General features: G+C 39.6%; 1 protein-coding gene across 1 annotated transcript in view; it reads left to right on the forward strand.

Moving 5' to 3' along the window:
- Positions 1–1,478: 1,478 nt before the first annotated feature.
- LOC130454712 (cilia- and flagella-associated protein 251-like) overlaps positions 1,479–16,834 on the forward strand; it is a gene marked incomplete at its 5' end in the record, with an annotated part of 26,358 nt that continues 11,002 nt past the window's right edge. The window contains 2 exons of the mRNA XM_056800638.1: positions 1,479–1,675; positions 1,769–2,275. Coding sequence (XP_056656616.1) covers positions 1,479–1,675; positions 1,769–2,275 — 704 coding nt within the window. The remainder of the gene's footprint in view (positions 1,676–1,768; positions 2,276–16,834) is intronic.

Below are 16,834 nucleotides of genomic sequence, written 5' to 3' on the forward strand. Positions count from 1 at the left end.
TTAAAAAATAAATCAACAAATAAGCAAATGAACAAAGGAATGAATGAATAATTAAACAAATAAATAAATTATTTTTGAGTTCCAAATTCTCCCTCTTCTTCTCATCCTCCCCTCTTCCTTCTCTAGGACTGTTTGTAATCTGATATAGGTTTTACATATATGATCATTTCCCACATTATGGACTTATTCTTAATTCACTTAAAATCAAACTAAGACTTCTGGAACAATCTGAATATGTGTGTATATAAGTATACATATGGATGTTAATAAACATTAAGGGCCTACTATGTGCCAAACACTGTGCTAAGCGCTGAATACAAATCCAGAAAGAGCCAGTTTATGAGAGAAGACAGCAGCCAAAGGGAAGCTAGAGAAGTTTGGAGAGTGGGGATGTGGGAAAGGAGGGAGATGATGTTCCTGGAGCCAAATCAAGCCGAGCAGTTCCCCTGGTAAATGAAATCAGGAGCCCCTGAGTTTAAATTCAGCCTCAGACACTTGGTGGCTCCATGATCCTGGCTAAGTCACTTGAGCTCTGTCTGCCTCTCTTTCTCATCTGTAAAATGAGGAAATTGAATTCATGATCCCCTAAGACCCTTTCCTGCTTTAGATCTATGATGCTATGATCCTATGACCTATTTGTTGTATAAGCCTCAGCATTTCTAAATCCAGGTAATTTTTTTTATGTTTTTAGTATTTAAAAACAAATGTATTCAAGCTTAAAACATCTCTGTTGTACAATTGCAGACACTGGATCCTTAATTCAGATGCTAGTACAAATACAGATCAGAATGCAGCAAACAAAATTGAGAGCCACAAAAATAGTGCCATTAGAAACCATAATGTCTTACTTTAATATTCCAGATTGCTTCTGAATCAAAGGGATAAAGTTGAAAAGTTGAAGCCTGGCTTGAGTGGCTTGAGACCAGGCTCAGACATCTCTGGGCCTCGGTTGTCTCATTTGTAAAATGAAGGGATGGAATTAAGTGACTTCAAAAAGTTCCTCCTATTCAACAAGCATTTATTGTGTTTGCTGGAGCCAGGCCAGATACTGAATGCTGAGACTAAAAGGGGGGAAAAGTCCTGTCTAATGAAGGAGATGTCACTTAAATAAATAAATATACATGTGTGTGTGTAAAATAAATTGGGAATAGTCCCAGAGGGGAGACATTAAGGTTAAGGAGGCCTGGGAAAGGATCCTATGGTGGAGATAATTTTTATTGAGGGAAGTGAAAAACTGATGGCTACTGAAGAAGGAGGAGGAAGAGGAAGAGGAAGAGGAGGAGGAGGAGGAGGAAGAAGTAGTAGAAGAAGAAGAAGCAAAAGAAGAAGAAGCAGAAGAAGAAGAAGAAGCAGAAGAAGAAGAAGAAGCAGAAGAAGAAGAAGAAGCAGAAGAAGAAGAAGCAGAAGAAGAAGAAGAAGCAGAAGAAGAAGAAGAAGCAGAAGCAGAAGCAGAAGCAGAAGCAGCAGCAGCAGAAGAAGAAGAAGAAGAAGAAGAAGAAGAAGCAGAAGCAGAAGCAGAAGAAGAAGAAGCAGAAGAAGAAGAAGAAGCAGAAGCAGAAGAAGAAGCAGAAGCAGAAGAAGCAGCAGCAGCAGCAGCAGCAGCAGCAGAAGAAGAAGAAGAAGAAGAAGAAGAAGAAGAAGAAGAAGAAGAAGAAGAAGAAGAAGAAGAAGAAGAAGCAGAAGAAGCAGAAGAAGCAGAAGCAGAAGCAGCAGCAGAAGAAGAAGCAGAAGCAGCAGAAGCAGAAGCAGCAGCAGCAGCAGCAGCAGCAGCAGAAGAAGAAGAAGAAGAAGAAGCAGAAGAAGAAGAAGAAGAAGAAGAAGAAGAAGAAGAAGAAGAAGAAGAAGAAGAAGAAGAAGAAGAAGAAGAAGAAGCAGAAAAAGAAGCAGAAGCAGCAGAAGAAGAAGAAGAAGAAGAAGAAGAAGAAGAAGAAGAAGAAGAAGAAGAAGAAGAAGAAGCAGAAGCAGAAGCAGAAGCAGAAGAAGAAGAAGAAGAAGAAGAAGAAGAAGAAGAAGAAGAAGAAGAAGAAGCAGAAGAAGCAGAAGAAGAAGCAGAAGAAGAAGCAGAAGAAGAAGCAGAAGAAGCAGAAGAAGAAGCAGAAGAAGAAGCAGAAGAAGAAGAAGCAGAAGAAGAAGAAGAAGCAGAAGTAGAAGAAGAAGAAGCAGAAGAAGTAGAAGAAGAAGAAGAAGAAGAAGAAGAAGAAGAAGAAGAAGAAGAAGAAGAAGAAGAAGAAGAAGAAGAAGAAGAAGAAGAAGAAGAAGAAGAAGAAGAAGAAGAAGGGAAGAGGAGGAAAGGAAGGAGAAGAGGAAGGAAAAGAAGAAGAAAAAAGGCTGCAGAGAAAGTTGGTGTTGTTGACCCCAACAACTAAAATCAGGTTCAGTTAAGATGGCTAAGTATGAATAAGACCTAGGGGGCAGCTAGATGGTTCAGTGGATTGAGAGTCAGACCAATATGCAATATTGATTCTAAAATGGAAGGTAAGAGTTTAAAAATTAATGCAGCCTAGCACCAATTCCATTTTCATGAAGATGGAATCTCTTAATACCTTAAGACTTTAAAGTCTGCTTGCTATTTCCCAATTTCCCCTTTTGTTTGTGATTTTTAATCCTTTATCTGTTTCCCCAAGCTGTTGGCAGTCAAAATCCTTTGAAAATTGTAAGGAAGGTTTATGTGTCTGTTTTCAAAGATAGCTAAGTTAGGGAGAAATTAGAAAACTACCAACTCCTCAAGGTAGACATGGAAGGAGAGGAGTCTGGAAATGAGACAGCCTATGAGAGATCCATCAGAAGTTTATCTAATCTACTGAGAATGCCTCTTAGGAAAGGTACGTATCACGGCGATATATTGTATGTCCAGACCCCATCAGATTGCTCAACCAATGCAGCTTTTCCATGTGGAGGTGCTAGGGAACGTGCTTCTGGGAGCTTCATGATCACATATAAGAGTAGTGCTTTTTAGAGATTGTGAAGTTTTACTTGGATACTTTTTTCTCTTAAGTTTGTAGTTATTTTTTATATCATCATGGTATGTATTATTCTTATTTTCTTTTCATCTCTTCATATAGTTCTCTTATTTTCTTTATATTTCCAACATCTGTCAGATTTCCTTTTAATACATTTTACTGAATTCCCTGTATATCTGAGAAATAAGGTCTTTATCAGAAAAACTTACAATGAATTTCTTTTATATTACTTATCATCTAAGGTGCCTTTTAGCCAAATGTAGTTTCCTTGATTATCTCTTTAAATCAGGTTTTATTTTTGCTTTTGCCTTGACTGAGATCATGATTGTTAACCCTGTCTTGTCACTTTAGCTGAAGCATAATAGATTCTGCCCAGTGCGTCTCTCTGTTTCAAGTGTGTTTCTTATACACAACACTGTTAAGATGAAAATTCTCTGGAGACTGTATGTTAATTCATAATTACTTATTCAATAGTGAAAGCAGGTTGGAGAGAGAAAAGGCACATAATCACATGGCTGGTCACCTAGCTAACCTGAGCTTGCTGCTCACTACATGCCCCTTTTTGCTAGGAAAAGGACCATAGGCTGCCCCACCGGGAACAAGAAACCCCACCACTTTTTAGCAAAAAGAAAGCAACCATCTTTGATCCCTAATTTATACCTGTGGTGACATCACTTTTTCTGGGTCTTGCTGGTAGACAGACTAGACCTCAGTCCGGGTCAGAGGCCAGTCTTCCAGATGCCAAGTCATTTGGAACAAGAGGCATGCCTGGGATTTCTGGATGCCTGGGAGCCAGGAGGTGTCCTCCATATACAGAAAAGCCCCAGTCCTTGTTCTTAAACCCGTAGAAGGGTGACGGTGAGTCTGAAATGGATTTTCACAATTTTACTTTTAAAAAGAAAAAAGGGGCATGGATTTATGTTAAATTTATACAGCATATTGCTGGATTCTAGTTCCTAAAATATTTTGCTATCTGCTTCCATTTTATGGATGAGCTCATCCCTTGAACATTCACAGTTATGATTGCTAACTGCTATTTCTCTTTATCCTATTTTCTTGTTTGTCCTCTCTTTTTATTTTGTCCTTCCTCCAAAGTCTGTTTTGCTTTTAATTACTGCCTCCTTTAATCCACCCTCTCTTTTATCACCCCCTCCCTATATCTCTTATTCCCTTCTCCCCCTACTTTCCTGTTGAGTAAGATAGATTTTTTACTAAGTGTGTCAATGTGTGTTCTTCCCTCTTTGAACCAATTCTGATGAAAGTAAAGTTCAGCCATTCCCCACTACCACCACCCCATTTCCCCTCCACTATAGAAGTTCATCCTTTTTCACTTGTTTTATGCAGGAAAATTTTTCTCATTCTACCTCTCCCTTCCCTTTTCTCTCAATTCCTCTTTCTCACTCCTACATATTTTTTGCAGGGGAGGAAGGATATCATCCCTACATAATCAACTCACACTCATGCCATTTGTCTATGTAGACTCTTTTTAACTGCTCTAATAATGATAAAGTTCTTAGAGTCATATATATATATATATAATCTTCCTATATAAGAATATAAACCATTAAAAATAATATAAACCATTTGACTTCATTTAGACCCTTATGTTTAGTATGTTTGCCTTTTTATATTTCTCTTGAGACTTGTGTTTGAATGTCAAATTTTCTGTTAAATTAGCTCTTATCTGTTTATCAGGAATGTTTGGGATTAATGTCTTCATTAAATATACATTTTTCACATGGAACATTTTACTCGGTTTTGTTGTGTAGATTATTCTTGGTTATAATCCTAGTTCCTTTGCATTTCAGAATATCATATTTCAAGCCCTCTGCTCCTTTAATGTGGAAGATGCTAAATCTTGTGTAATCCTGAATGTGGTTCAATGATATTTTAATTGTTTCATTTTGGCTACTTGCAATATTTTCTCCTTATTCTAGGAGCTTTGGAATTTGGCTATAATATTCTTGGGGATTATAATTTTGGGATTTCTTTTAGGAAGTGATTGGTAAATTCTTTAAATTTCTATTTGTCTCTCTAGATCTAAGATGTCAGCACAGTTTTCCTTGATAATTTATTGAAAGATGATGTCTAGGCTCCTTTTTGATCATGGCTTTCAAGAAGTCCAATAATTATTAAGTTCTTTCTCCTCAAACTATTTTCCAGGTCAGTTATTTTTCCAGTGCGATATTTCACATTTTATTTGTTCAATCTTTCAATTTTTTAAAAATTGTTTTTTGATGTCTCATGGAGTCATTGGTGCTTATTTGCCCCATTCTAATTTTTAGGAAATTATTTTCTTCAGTGAACTTTTGCCCCTCATTTTCCATATGATCTATTTTGCTTTTAAAAAGGTTCTTTTTTCCTCAGTGAATGTTTGTGCTTCTTTTTCTTTTTGATTAATTCTGTTTTTCAAGGTATTAATTACTTATCTTCAGTGTTTTTTGTGTCCCCTTTTTGGAGCTGTTAATTATCCTTTCATAAATTTTTTTTTGCAATCACTCATGTCTTTTCCCAAAATTTCCTCTACCACTACTACTATTTCTTTCTTTAACTCTTCCAGGAATTCTTGCTGTCCTTGGGCACTATTAGTATTTTTCTTTGAGGCTTTGAGACTTTCACATTGTTGTCTTCTTCTAAGCTTATGTCTTGATCTTCCCTGCTACTAAAGTAGTTTTTTATGACCAAGTTCTTTTTGCTCTTTTTTTTGCTCAGTTTATCATTATTTCTTCACTGTTAATTTTATGTCATTTTCCCCAATTTTTTTAACCCTTACCTTCTGTCTTAGAATCAATACTGTGTATTGGTTCTAAGGCAGAAGAGTGGTAAGGGCTAGGCAATGGGGGTTAAGTGACTTGCCCAGGGTCACACAGCTAGGAAATGTTTGAGGCTGGATTTGAACCCAGGACTTCCCATATCTAGACCTAGCTTTCAGTCCACTGAGCCACCCAGCTGCCCCTCATTAAAATTTTTTCTTCAGTGACATGTAGAAACAATTTTGACAATTCTTTTCTGATGTTTTAAAATTTAGATTTTCTTCCTCCATATCCCTGCTCCCAGGTAGTGAATAGTCTGATATAGGTTATACCCATACTTGCATGTAAATCATATTTACATATTGCTTATGTCATGATAGAAGGCACATATCACACATACAATAGAAATCTTTGGAAGGAAATATAGTGGAAGATGGCATGCTTTGATCTGTCTCAAACTCCACTAGTTCCTTCTTTGGCTATGGATGGCATTTTCATCATGAGTTCCTTGTGGCTATCTTGGAGATTTGCTTTGCAGATAATAGTTCAGTCCTTCACAGTTGGTCATCGTATAACATTTCTGTTACTATATACTTTATTCTCCTGGTTCTGCTCATTTCACTTTGTATCAGTTCATGGAAGGTTTTTTCTAAATTCAGCCTGTTCATCGTTCCTTATGACGCAATAGCATTCCATTAGAACCATAGAGTACCACTTGTTCATCCATTCCCCAAGTAACAGACAATCTCTGTTTCCAATTTTTTGCCACTACAAAAAAGAGCAGCTAAAATATTCTTGTACAGGTGGTCCTTTTCCCTTATTTTTGAGCTCTGGGATACAGTCTCGTAGTGGTACTGCTGGGTCAAAGGCTGTGCATAGCTTTGTGGTCTTTTGGTTCCATATTGCTCTTCAAAATGATTATATAATGAATTTTCTGTTAGACTTGGTCTCTGGTCACTTGGGGGTGGGAAGGCACACTACCAAGCTTCAGGCTTTTTTTCTGCTGCTGTTTTTAGAGCTGTTCTTGTGGAATTCGAGGTTTTGGTGCTTCCAAGGTCGTATTATCCTGGGAGAGGTGTGGTCAGTGCTCTACTGGTCTGCACTCTTGTCCTTATCCAGCCAGGACCTCTGCCCCCTGCAGCTACAAGTACTATTATTAATCCTCTTGACCCTGAGCCTTTCCTCCCTTGTTCAAGGAGAGCTGGCTTCTCTCTAGCCTGGAAGTGTGACCCCAGAACTGTTGATGAGCAACTGATTAGCCGGTGAGCACCAGTTGCTCCCAGTGACAGCAAAGGGTCCCCTGTAACACTTTTAAAAAATATATTTATTTTAAAATATTTTTCCATGTTTCCATGATTCATATTCTCTCCCTCCCCCCTCCTGGAGCTGATAAGCAATTCCACTGGTTATATCTCTTGATACCTATTTCTCTATTATTAATTTTTTGTAATACTTCTTTAAAACCAAAGCCCCAAATCACATACCCAAATATACAAGTGATAAATCTTTTTTTTTTTCTGGCTTCTACTCCCACAGTTCTTTCTCTGGATGTGGAGAGCATCTTTCTCATAAGTCTCTCAGAATTGTCCTGGATCATTGCATTGCTGCTAGTAGCAATGTCTATGTAATCTCTTTCTGACCAGTTGTCTTACCCTGTTAGCCCTGGTTGGCTAAGAGTTCCCAAAGCTGTCCATAGCTGGTGCTCTTACCATGCCTTGGGTTTACCAACCCTGTCCTCCAGACCTTCCAAGTTGTCTTAGGCTGGAAAAATTTCTCCCTTTTGTTGGTTCTAAATTTCAGGAGTTATTTAAAAGTTGTTTAGAGGAGAATGCTGGGAGAATTCAGTCAGCCTGTTCTCTATTGTTTTCATGGGGGTGAGTTTAGAAGTGATGGACCTATCTTGTTCTGAGGAATTAAAACCAGAGTAGTGGAAGAAGCAAAGAGGAAGAAGACACTGACTCTGGAGTCTGAAGACTCAGGTGCAAATCCCACCGGGGAGAGAGTTACCTGTTACCTAGAACAAATTATTCCTCTGCCTGGTTGTGCAGTTTCCTCTTCTAGAAAAGGAAGGGGTTAGGCTAAATGGCTTCTGCAGGCTCTTGCAGGCATAGATCAATGATCCCACCCCACCTTTTTTTAAAAATCCTTACCTTCTGTCCTAAAGTTGATTCTAAGTATTAGTTCCAAAGTAGAATAGTGGTAAGGACTAGGCAATGGTGGTTAAGTAACTTGCTCAGGGTCATACAGCTAGGAAGTGTCTGAGGTCAGATTTAAACTGTAAAAATAATAGGTAAATTAATTGATTATTGGTTATGAACTGATTAGATACTCTGCTTGTTATGCTTATAAAGTATCTTCAGTTTATATCAGTGAAGTGAAGCTCATAAGTGAACTTCTCTTCAGGGCCAGGCACAAGGACACTATGGAGACTTGTTATATAAAAATAAATTATTTATTGAGAATATAAGGATAAGAAAAAGGATTTCTAACTCTAAGGGATTCTAATTCCACCCAAATGAAACTCCCTGGTTCCACAAGGAACCACTTCTCCTGTTTCCACAGGTTACACTGATCCTAATCTGACTAATCCAAATTTTCACTATTCTACAATAAAATAAACACTATTATCTTTATGCGAAGTATACAATTCTTAACTTTGTCTCCAAGTTATAAAATAACAAAGGCTAGCTGGCTGAGCCTCAGCAAGAACCAAGTTAGGACTCTGAGCCTTAACAGACTCAGAGTCCAAATCAAAGACCAGGTCTTTCTTTGGTCTTCTCAGATACATATATTTAAAAAAAATGAAAATCATGTAGCTCCCTCAGGTTTCCCTCCCTTTCCTTCTACCTTAGACAGTGAGAAGAGAGAGAAAAGATGTCACCTCTTCCCAGCACTCTAAGAGAGAGTAACTGCTACTCTCTCAGAGTAACTGCCACAGAAAAAACGTTTAAACTGTCAACATTTGAAACTGACACTCTGTCTCAGCTCTGCTTCAAACTCCAATTCTTTCTCAAGCCAGCTTCTCTACTTCTTATCTCTAAACTAAATAACAAGACTTAATTTCTAATATCATCTTTATAGAACCCAGGACCTCCCTTCTCTAGGCCTGGCTCTTGATCCACTAAGCCACCCAGCTTCACCTTTTGATCTGAGTTACAGAAGCATAGAATTTCAGATCTGGAAGGGTCTTCAGCAGCCTTCACTTCTAGCTTGACATACTTATAATCCTCCCTACAACATGCCCACTGTTATAAGGGTTTCCTAACCCTTGTTGATTGTTGGTATAGGATGGTAATACCAATAATTATGTCCTGTGTGGACAGTTTGTTGGAATTGACTGTTGAGAAATATGGCTTCTCAGAGCAGCCTAAGAATTCCAGCTCAGCTAGATATATTAAAAATATATTTTATTATGGATTAAAAAAACTAATGAAAGAGATAATAAAAGGAAACAAGTGGAAAAGAAATTCTTAAGTCCTTAAGCTAAAATTTCTTACTCCAACCACCCAAATCTGATCCTTGTAGATCTCCTTCTTCCCCAACAGAGTTGAGGCTACTCTCTCTTCCTATTTTATCTAAATCCCCTCCAAAGCTTAATCTATCTATCCTATCTAAATTATACACAAGAAAAATAAGTTCACTCTCTCTCTTCCTTGCTATATAGATAAAAAAAAAAACGGCTTTTAATCTCCACAGCCTTCTCCATTGTCCAGCAAACCTGTTGAGACTTGCACCAATGTTTCATCAACAATTTCCTTCATTTGTCATGTCTTTTATTTTATTTATTTGTTTGTTTATTTATTTATTTTAAACCCTCACCTTCCATCTTGGAATCAATACTGTGTATTGGTTCCAACACAGAAGAGTGGTAAGAGCTAGGAAATGGGGGTCAAGTGACTTGCCCAGGGTCACACAGCTAGGAAGTGTCTGGGGCCAGATTTGAACCTAGGACCTCCCATCTCTAGGCCTGGTGATTCTTTGTCAGATCTTTTAGATAAATATTAGATGTAAAAACACTGAGATTTTCCAAATCTCATCTAGCAGCTCTTAGGACCTCCTTTCGGAACAGGGTCAGCCCAAAGAGTCAGTTGGGTAACTGTCTTCCAAAGCACTCTGGGAAAATTCTCTCTTACTCATAAGTTCGTCTGAGATTTCATTCAGATTTTTTAAAGAAACCTAGCTTATAAATCTCTCATGCATCTAACAATAACTTGTGCTATTTAACTCTATTTCCTAATGAACTCTTACTTAATTAATCAATAATTCTCTACACTACCAAGAGGTTATCTAACTGTCATAACTAAATTAAATGCCTGGTTATTAATTTCCATAGAATTTATTAATATTTACTTGACTAAGAGAAAGCAGACAGAGAGAAAAAGTCTATTTAACTAGCTATGTGGATGCTCTCCACATGGTTCCCTTAGCCACCTTCCTTTCCCCTTGTGTCTGAAAGAATAAAGAGATCCCCACTTCCTGCATCCCCCCCCCCCCCCCCGCTTTATTTTCTCCCTTTATCCCAGATCAATTTCTCCATCATTTCCCGGTCAGGCACCTAGGTTATTGCCCTGTGACTCATTCTGGAGCTCATGGATGTAGGTAGGGCCCCACAGGTGATCCTGGGAGGGGGTTCAGGTCATTCTACTTTTAGACAAGCTCTAGTTGTTAGGATAATTTTCCTTATTTTATTATTCAGGCATTTCAGTCAATGTGTGACTCTTCTTGACCCCCATTTGGGGTTTTCTTGACAAAGATTCCTTCTGCAGCTTGTTTGACAGATGAGGAAACTGAGGCAAACAGGCTAAAATGACTTGCCCAAGGTCACATAGCTCATAAATGTCTGAGACCAGATTTGAACTCATGAAAGTGAGTCTTCCTGACTCCAGATCTGGCACTCAGCACGTTATGGTATCACCTAGCTGCCCCTTCAAGCTCATAGATGCATAGATTTTAAGCTAAAAGGGCACATAGACTTCTCCCCTCCAATAAGAACAGTATTGGGCAAAGTCTAAGGTCTTTTTAGCTCTGAGATTGTTTGATCCTATTTCTCTTCCCTCCTCCCCCCCCCCCTAAAACGTTTGCCTTCCATGTTAAAATCAATATTAAATAGTTCCAAAGAAGAAGAGCAATAAGAACTAGGCAATGAGGGTCAAGTGACTTGCCTAGGGTCATACTGCTAAGGCATGTCTGAGGTAAAATTTGAACCCAGGACCTCCAATGTTCAGGTTCATCTCTCTCTCTCCCTCTCTGTCTGTCTGTCTGTCTGTCTGTCTCTCCTCCCTCTCTCCATCTCTGTCTCTCTCTTTCTCTCTCTTCCTCTTTCTCTGTCTATCTCTTTCTCTCTCCCTGTCCCTCTCTCTCTTTTTCTCTCCCTGTCTATCTCTCCTTCTCCCTCCCCCCTCTCCCTTCCTTCCTCTCTCTCTCTCTCTCTCCCTCTCTCTCTCTCTCTCTCTCTCTCTCTCTCTCTCTCTCTCTCTCTCTCATGCTCTCTCTCTCTCTCTCTCTCTCTCTCTCTCTCTCTCTCTCTCTCTTCTCTCTCTCTCCCTCTCTCTCTCTCTCTCCCTCTCTCTCCCTCTCTCTCTGTTTATATACTTCTTGATCTATACTCAGGGTTAAATTAGCCCATTCCAGCTCACAGAACTGATTATTATATTCTAAATATAATATTATTTATACCTCAGAAATTGGCAAACACTACAAATCAGGACTTGATGTATTTTTTGTGTGGATTAGTCTTAAGAAAGTGATAAAGAAAATGTTAATAATAATGCGAATTAAACTTAAAAGTATGTTGTGTGTACATCTCTTTTGTTATCAAGTGAGATGATTGTTAAACATTTATGAGTGCACCCTTGTTTGGGCTTTTAAGATTTTTTCGTGGTCGATACTGGCATCTGTGTACCTACTGGCCCATAAAACTTGTTCCTTTCAGATAACAAGCTCTCAAGCAAACAAATTTGCTTTGTTTGACTTGTCTAGCATGTGGAATGACTTGAGAACATTTGATAAATGTGTTAAGAGAAAGAAATGTACCATGAACTTTATTTAATTAGGAGGCATTGACTGTTATGGGTTGGAGCATTAAATGGAGCTCCAATGCCAGTGAGGTGACCAGCCCAGCCCCAGTCATTCTTTTTTTTTTTAAACCCTTATCTTCTATCTTAGAATAAATACTGTGTCCTGGTTCCAAGGCAGAAGAGCTGTAAGGGTTAGGCAACTGGCATTAAGTGACTTTGCCAGGGTCACACAGCTAGGAAGTTTCTGAGGTCACATTTGAACTCAGGACCTCCCATCTCTAGCCCTGGCTCTCTATCCAGCTGCCCCTCCCAACTACTCTTTGTTATACTTCCTGCTCCCCTGCCATCTTGCTATGTACCCTCAACCTTCTAGTTCCAGGATGAGGATCAAAGCAACTTTGCCCCTGCCTCTAAAGGGATGTGCCCATTTCCTCCCCATCTCTATTACCCTCTGGACACCCCCCTTGCAATGTATGTTGTCTCCCCATATTAAAGTGTAAACTCTTTGAGGTCAGACCAGACTTTTATCTTCTATTTAATTCCCAGGCATAGAGTGAGACTTGGCATACAGTGTTTAGAGCAGAGGTTCCTCATGGTGGGTCCACGAATCCCCAAAGAGTCCCCAGAGATTCTAGGATGGAAAAAAAATACATTATCTCGTTTGTATCTATTGTTTTCTTCCTCCCTCGCTTCCTCGATTCCTCGCTTCCTCGCTTCCTCCCTCGCTTCCTCCCTCCCTCCCTCCCTCCCTCCCTCCCTCCCTCCCTCCCTCCCTTCCTTCCTTCCTTCCTTCCTTCCTTCCTTCCTTCCTTCCTTCCTTCCTTCCTTCCTTCCTTCCTTCCTTCCTTCCTTCCTTCCTTCCTTCCTTCCTTCCTTCCTTCCTTCCTTCCTTCCTTCCTCCCTCCCTCCCTCCCTCCCTCCCTCCCTCCCTCCCTCCCTCCCTCCCTTCCTTCCTTCCTTCCTTCCTTCCTTCCTTCCTTCCTTCCTTCCTTCCTTCCTTCCTTCCTTCCTTCCTTCCTTCCTTCCTTCCTTCCCCTTCCTTCCTTCCCCTTCCCCTCTGTCTAAGAATTGATCCTAACTGGGGATTCCAAAGCAGAAGAGCCATAAAGGTTAGGCAATGGGAGTTAAGTGACTTGTCCAGAGTCACAAAGCTAGGAATGTCTGAGGCCAGATTGGAACCTAAGATCTTCCATCTCCAGGACTGGCTCTCTATCCACTGCAGCTAGCACCTAGCAGCTCCTATCTCTCTATGTTTACTAACCTCTAACAGAAACGTAATATGTCTTCAATTATTAATAAAAAATGATTCTCTGAGAGGCCCACAGGCTTCACCAGCCTGCTCCAAAGACCCATGGTACAAAATGGCCTCTAGGGTCCCTCTGGGCAGCTAGGCGGCACAGTGGATGGAGAGTGGATAGGCAAGTCACCACTTAGTCCCAGTTGCCTCGACCTTACTACTCTTCTGTCTTAGAATCAATATGAAGAAAGAAGGTAAAGGTTTTAAAATGAAAAATAAATAGATAAAAATGTTACTCTGAGAAGGATCCCCCTGTCTTTAGCAGCCCCACCACCACCACAGGGGTCTAGGATACAACAAAGGTGAAGAATTCTTGATTTGGAAGAAAGACCAACTTTAAAATGATTTTAATTATTTACTTATTTTTAACTTTCTGTTTTTAAAAAATTCTGATCTCCCAAATCTCCCCTCCCATCAGTGCCCCCTCCACTCATTGTGAAGGCAAGCAATGTGATGCCAATTATACAAGGGGACACACGCAAAACAGTTCCATAGTAGTCATGTTTCCCCCAAAAGGAAAAAAAGGTAGAAAATGAAAAAATGATGCCTCCATCTGAATCCCCTGGAAGAAGATGATGTTTTGCATCTCGAGTCAGTCCTTTGGAATTAAAAGACCAAGTTTTTAAAAAGTCAACATCAGCAAACCAATTTAAGGTCTCATTTCATTCCCGTCCTATTGATGGGGGAGAACAGACTATGGTGAGGGGCTGTGTCCTGGCCATTTGTTCTATTTTAGCTCAGATGTGATTCTGTGGCCTTTACAACCCCCATTCCTTAGGAACCGTCTGCTCTGTGTGGGGAAGCCAGGCCAGCCTGTAATTTCCCTGCCACGGTAGCATTGCTGTGTCCGGAGCAGGGCAGGGATGCCCTCTGCCAGGACTAGATGCTTATCCAATGACATCTTGGGTTTGAGACAGATGCTGCCCCCGGGCGAGCCATGGCCTCTCTCCAACGGACCCATGCTTCCAAAAACATCTCTCTGGAGCAGGGCTGGACTTTGGGGGTTTCTTTAAGGGGGCCAACTTATCTCATCTACCCTCCTCCTGGCCACGTAGCAACATGGCTTCTGCTGGGCCTGGGACGGTCACAGGGGAGGAACAATTGCCTGCCTTCTTGGTGGAAAAGGATGCCTTCTAATACCTGTGGCCCGAAGCAACCCTGCAGGGACCCAGGCCAAGAGCTGCTGCTGCTGCTGCTACTTCTCACCCTGAGGATACTGGCAGTGACATAGTGGAGGAATTCCTTCCTTTAGAAGATGCTGCCAAAAGGGGAGGGCATGCCTGAAGGCAAGCCATGTTGCTACCAGTGGGGACCAGTGGGTCCAACTCAGATAGAAACCATACACAAGGCTGCCTCTCTGCTGGCTGCATGGGACTTAGAAACCCATGCACTAACATTGTCTAGGCTCTGTTGCTTTTATATTTTTTCTGTTGAATATTCATATATTATAATACATGAAACCCATGCATTAACATCATCTATGTTCTGCTGTTTTTTTATTTATTCTGTTAAATATTTATATATAATACACAAAACCCATGCATTAACATCATCTATGTTCTGCTGTTTTTTAATTTATTCTGTTAAATATTCATATATTATAACACATGAAACCCATGTGTTAACCTTGTCTATTGTATAATTATCAAAAAATCCAAAATTTTCAGGAAAAAAGCTTGCTAACTCCTTGAATCCAGAAAGTGAACTTTTTGAAGAAGGTGCCATGAAGATGCCTGAAGAAAACTTCCACAGCATCAGAAGATCCAGTATGAACTTTGGTGTATAACTGATTGAACTGTGTGGGGTTGAACACAAATATTTTGAATGTAAACTTGCATGTCAAAGGGGATTGCACCCTAATTAGCTTATTGTCAATGTGCCTAGCAAACATTGGTTTGCTCTCTCTCTCTCTCTCTCTCTCTCTCTCTCTCTGTCTCCTTATATCTCTTTTATTTCCCTCTTATCTCTAACTATTGTGGTTTCTGATTATGTTAAAATGATCCATTGGGGAGACTAGTATCCCAAAGGATCACAATGGGGAGTGAATGTGAAGAATTCTTTACTCTGTTGTCTATCCTGAGTTAACACTAACTTAAGTACCCCTACTTAGTACCTCACTGGACTGAAAACAGGATTAACTCCCCCTTATCTGCTTTTGAATTGAATCAACAAAAGATTAAACACCCTACTTAGTACTAGGTGAGAAGCTAGCAAGGTACTGAGAGAATTCACACCCTTAGAAATTCAATCAAATCAGGAAACTGTGAACCTCTTTGATTCAATCAGCCAGGAATCTGTGAATCATTTTGATAAGAACTTAACCTTCAGAAGGTAAGATGTTGAACCTACAGACACTTTCCCCTTGGATAATGCTAGATAATTTGGAAACTGTGATTGGCCCCTCTGAAGAGGGGAAGTGACAATTCATCACCATAAAAAGCAAGTCTGGGACTCCTTCAGGACAGATTGTCTTTGACAAGATAGTCTGAAGAGATTGTCTTCTGGAGATAGTCTTAGATAGTCTTCGAGGGAGCTTTGCTAGAAACTATGGCTTGGATTGTGGGCTCAGAGCTTGCCTTCTATTTGGACTCTGACTCTTGGATTACTTAGTTGGGTGAGTAAAAGGTGAACCTTTTCCTAGTTTCTGGAGAGACTAGCTTCCATCTTAGAGGAGACCATATAGTTACTTACTACCAGCCTTCCTGGTTGAGAGCTAATTAATCTCTGCCTGGATTAAGCAGACCTGGAGCAAAACATTTGAGTTGATAGGATAGACAACTTTTCTATACCCCACACATTTATTTTCTTTATTGTTTCCGCTCTATTTATAAATAAATTTCTGACTCAAGATATGATAAATATATATTGGTGACCATGTAATTTCATATAATCATCATCCAACCATTAATTCAAACCTTTATACTATGTTGTTTTTTTATTTATCCTGTTAAATATTTATGTATTATATTGATATATAAAACCCATGCATTAATATTGTGTTCTTTTGATTTTTAATTTATTCTGTTAAATATATTATATTATAATGTATTATATGCATATAATATATATAAATATTATAAATATTTCTAGTTATTTTTTAATCTGGTTCAGGTTGCAAGTACTCTGGAATGTTGGAGTAGCAGTTCTGTGTAGACCCAGCCACTAAAGTCCATCCACATACTTGTAAGTGTTAAAATTAATGGTTTGGTTAAATATATGAAAATTATAAATCTTTTATTTACAAAAGAGGTGCAAAGAGTGAAAGCAGAGGAATACAAAAGGGTAGAGAAGACATTAACCTATCTAATTAAATATTGTTCCAGTGTTTGACTCAGTCAGGACTTGTTAACCTTCAACCAGAATTAAACTATCTCCAGAAGACAGGAAAAGAAAACCAGCTATCCACTCACCCAAGTTCTCTTTAAGAGACAGGTCAAGACAATGATTTGAGCTGAAGATGACTCCCAAAGTTAACTTTTTTGTTGGAGTGACTCTCTCCTTGGAGTCCACTCTCCTTGGAGTGATTCTTTCTTGGAGTCCACTCTCCCTAGCCTCAAACATTCAGGGCCTTTTTAGTGGCTTCTTGTCTCCTCACCTCTTCACAGGGTCCAATCACAGCTTCTAAATTTTCTAGCACTGCCCGGGGGCAGTGTTTGTGGGAACTAGTTTGCACCTTCTGGAGTGTGTGAGAACTTTTAACAGAATTCACAAATTTCTGAGTGTTTGAGTTAGAAAAAAGGGTGGAGCTCTCCAAGTATCTTGCTGACTTCTTACCTAGCACTAGGTGTGAATTCACAAAGTCATTTG

This window comes from Monodelphis domestica, chromosome 5, assembly GCF_027887165.1.
Source record: "Monodelphis domestica isolate mMonDom1 chromosome 5, mMonDom1.pri, whole genome shotgun sequence".
In the NCBI taxonomy this organism is placed as follows: domain Eukaryota; kingdom Metazoa; phylum Chordata; class Mammalia; order Didelphimorphia; family Didelphidae; genus Monodelphis; species Monodelphis domestica.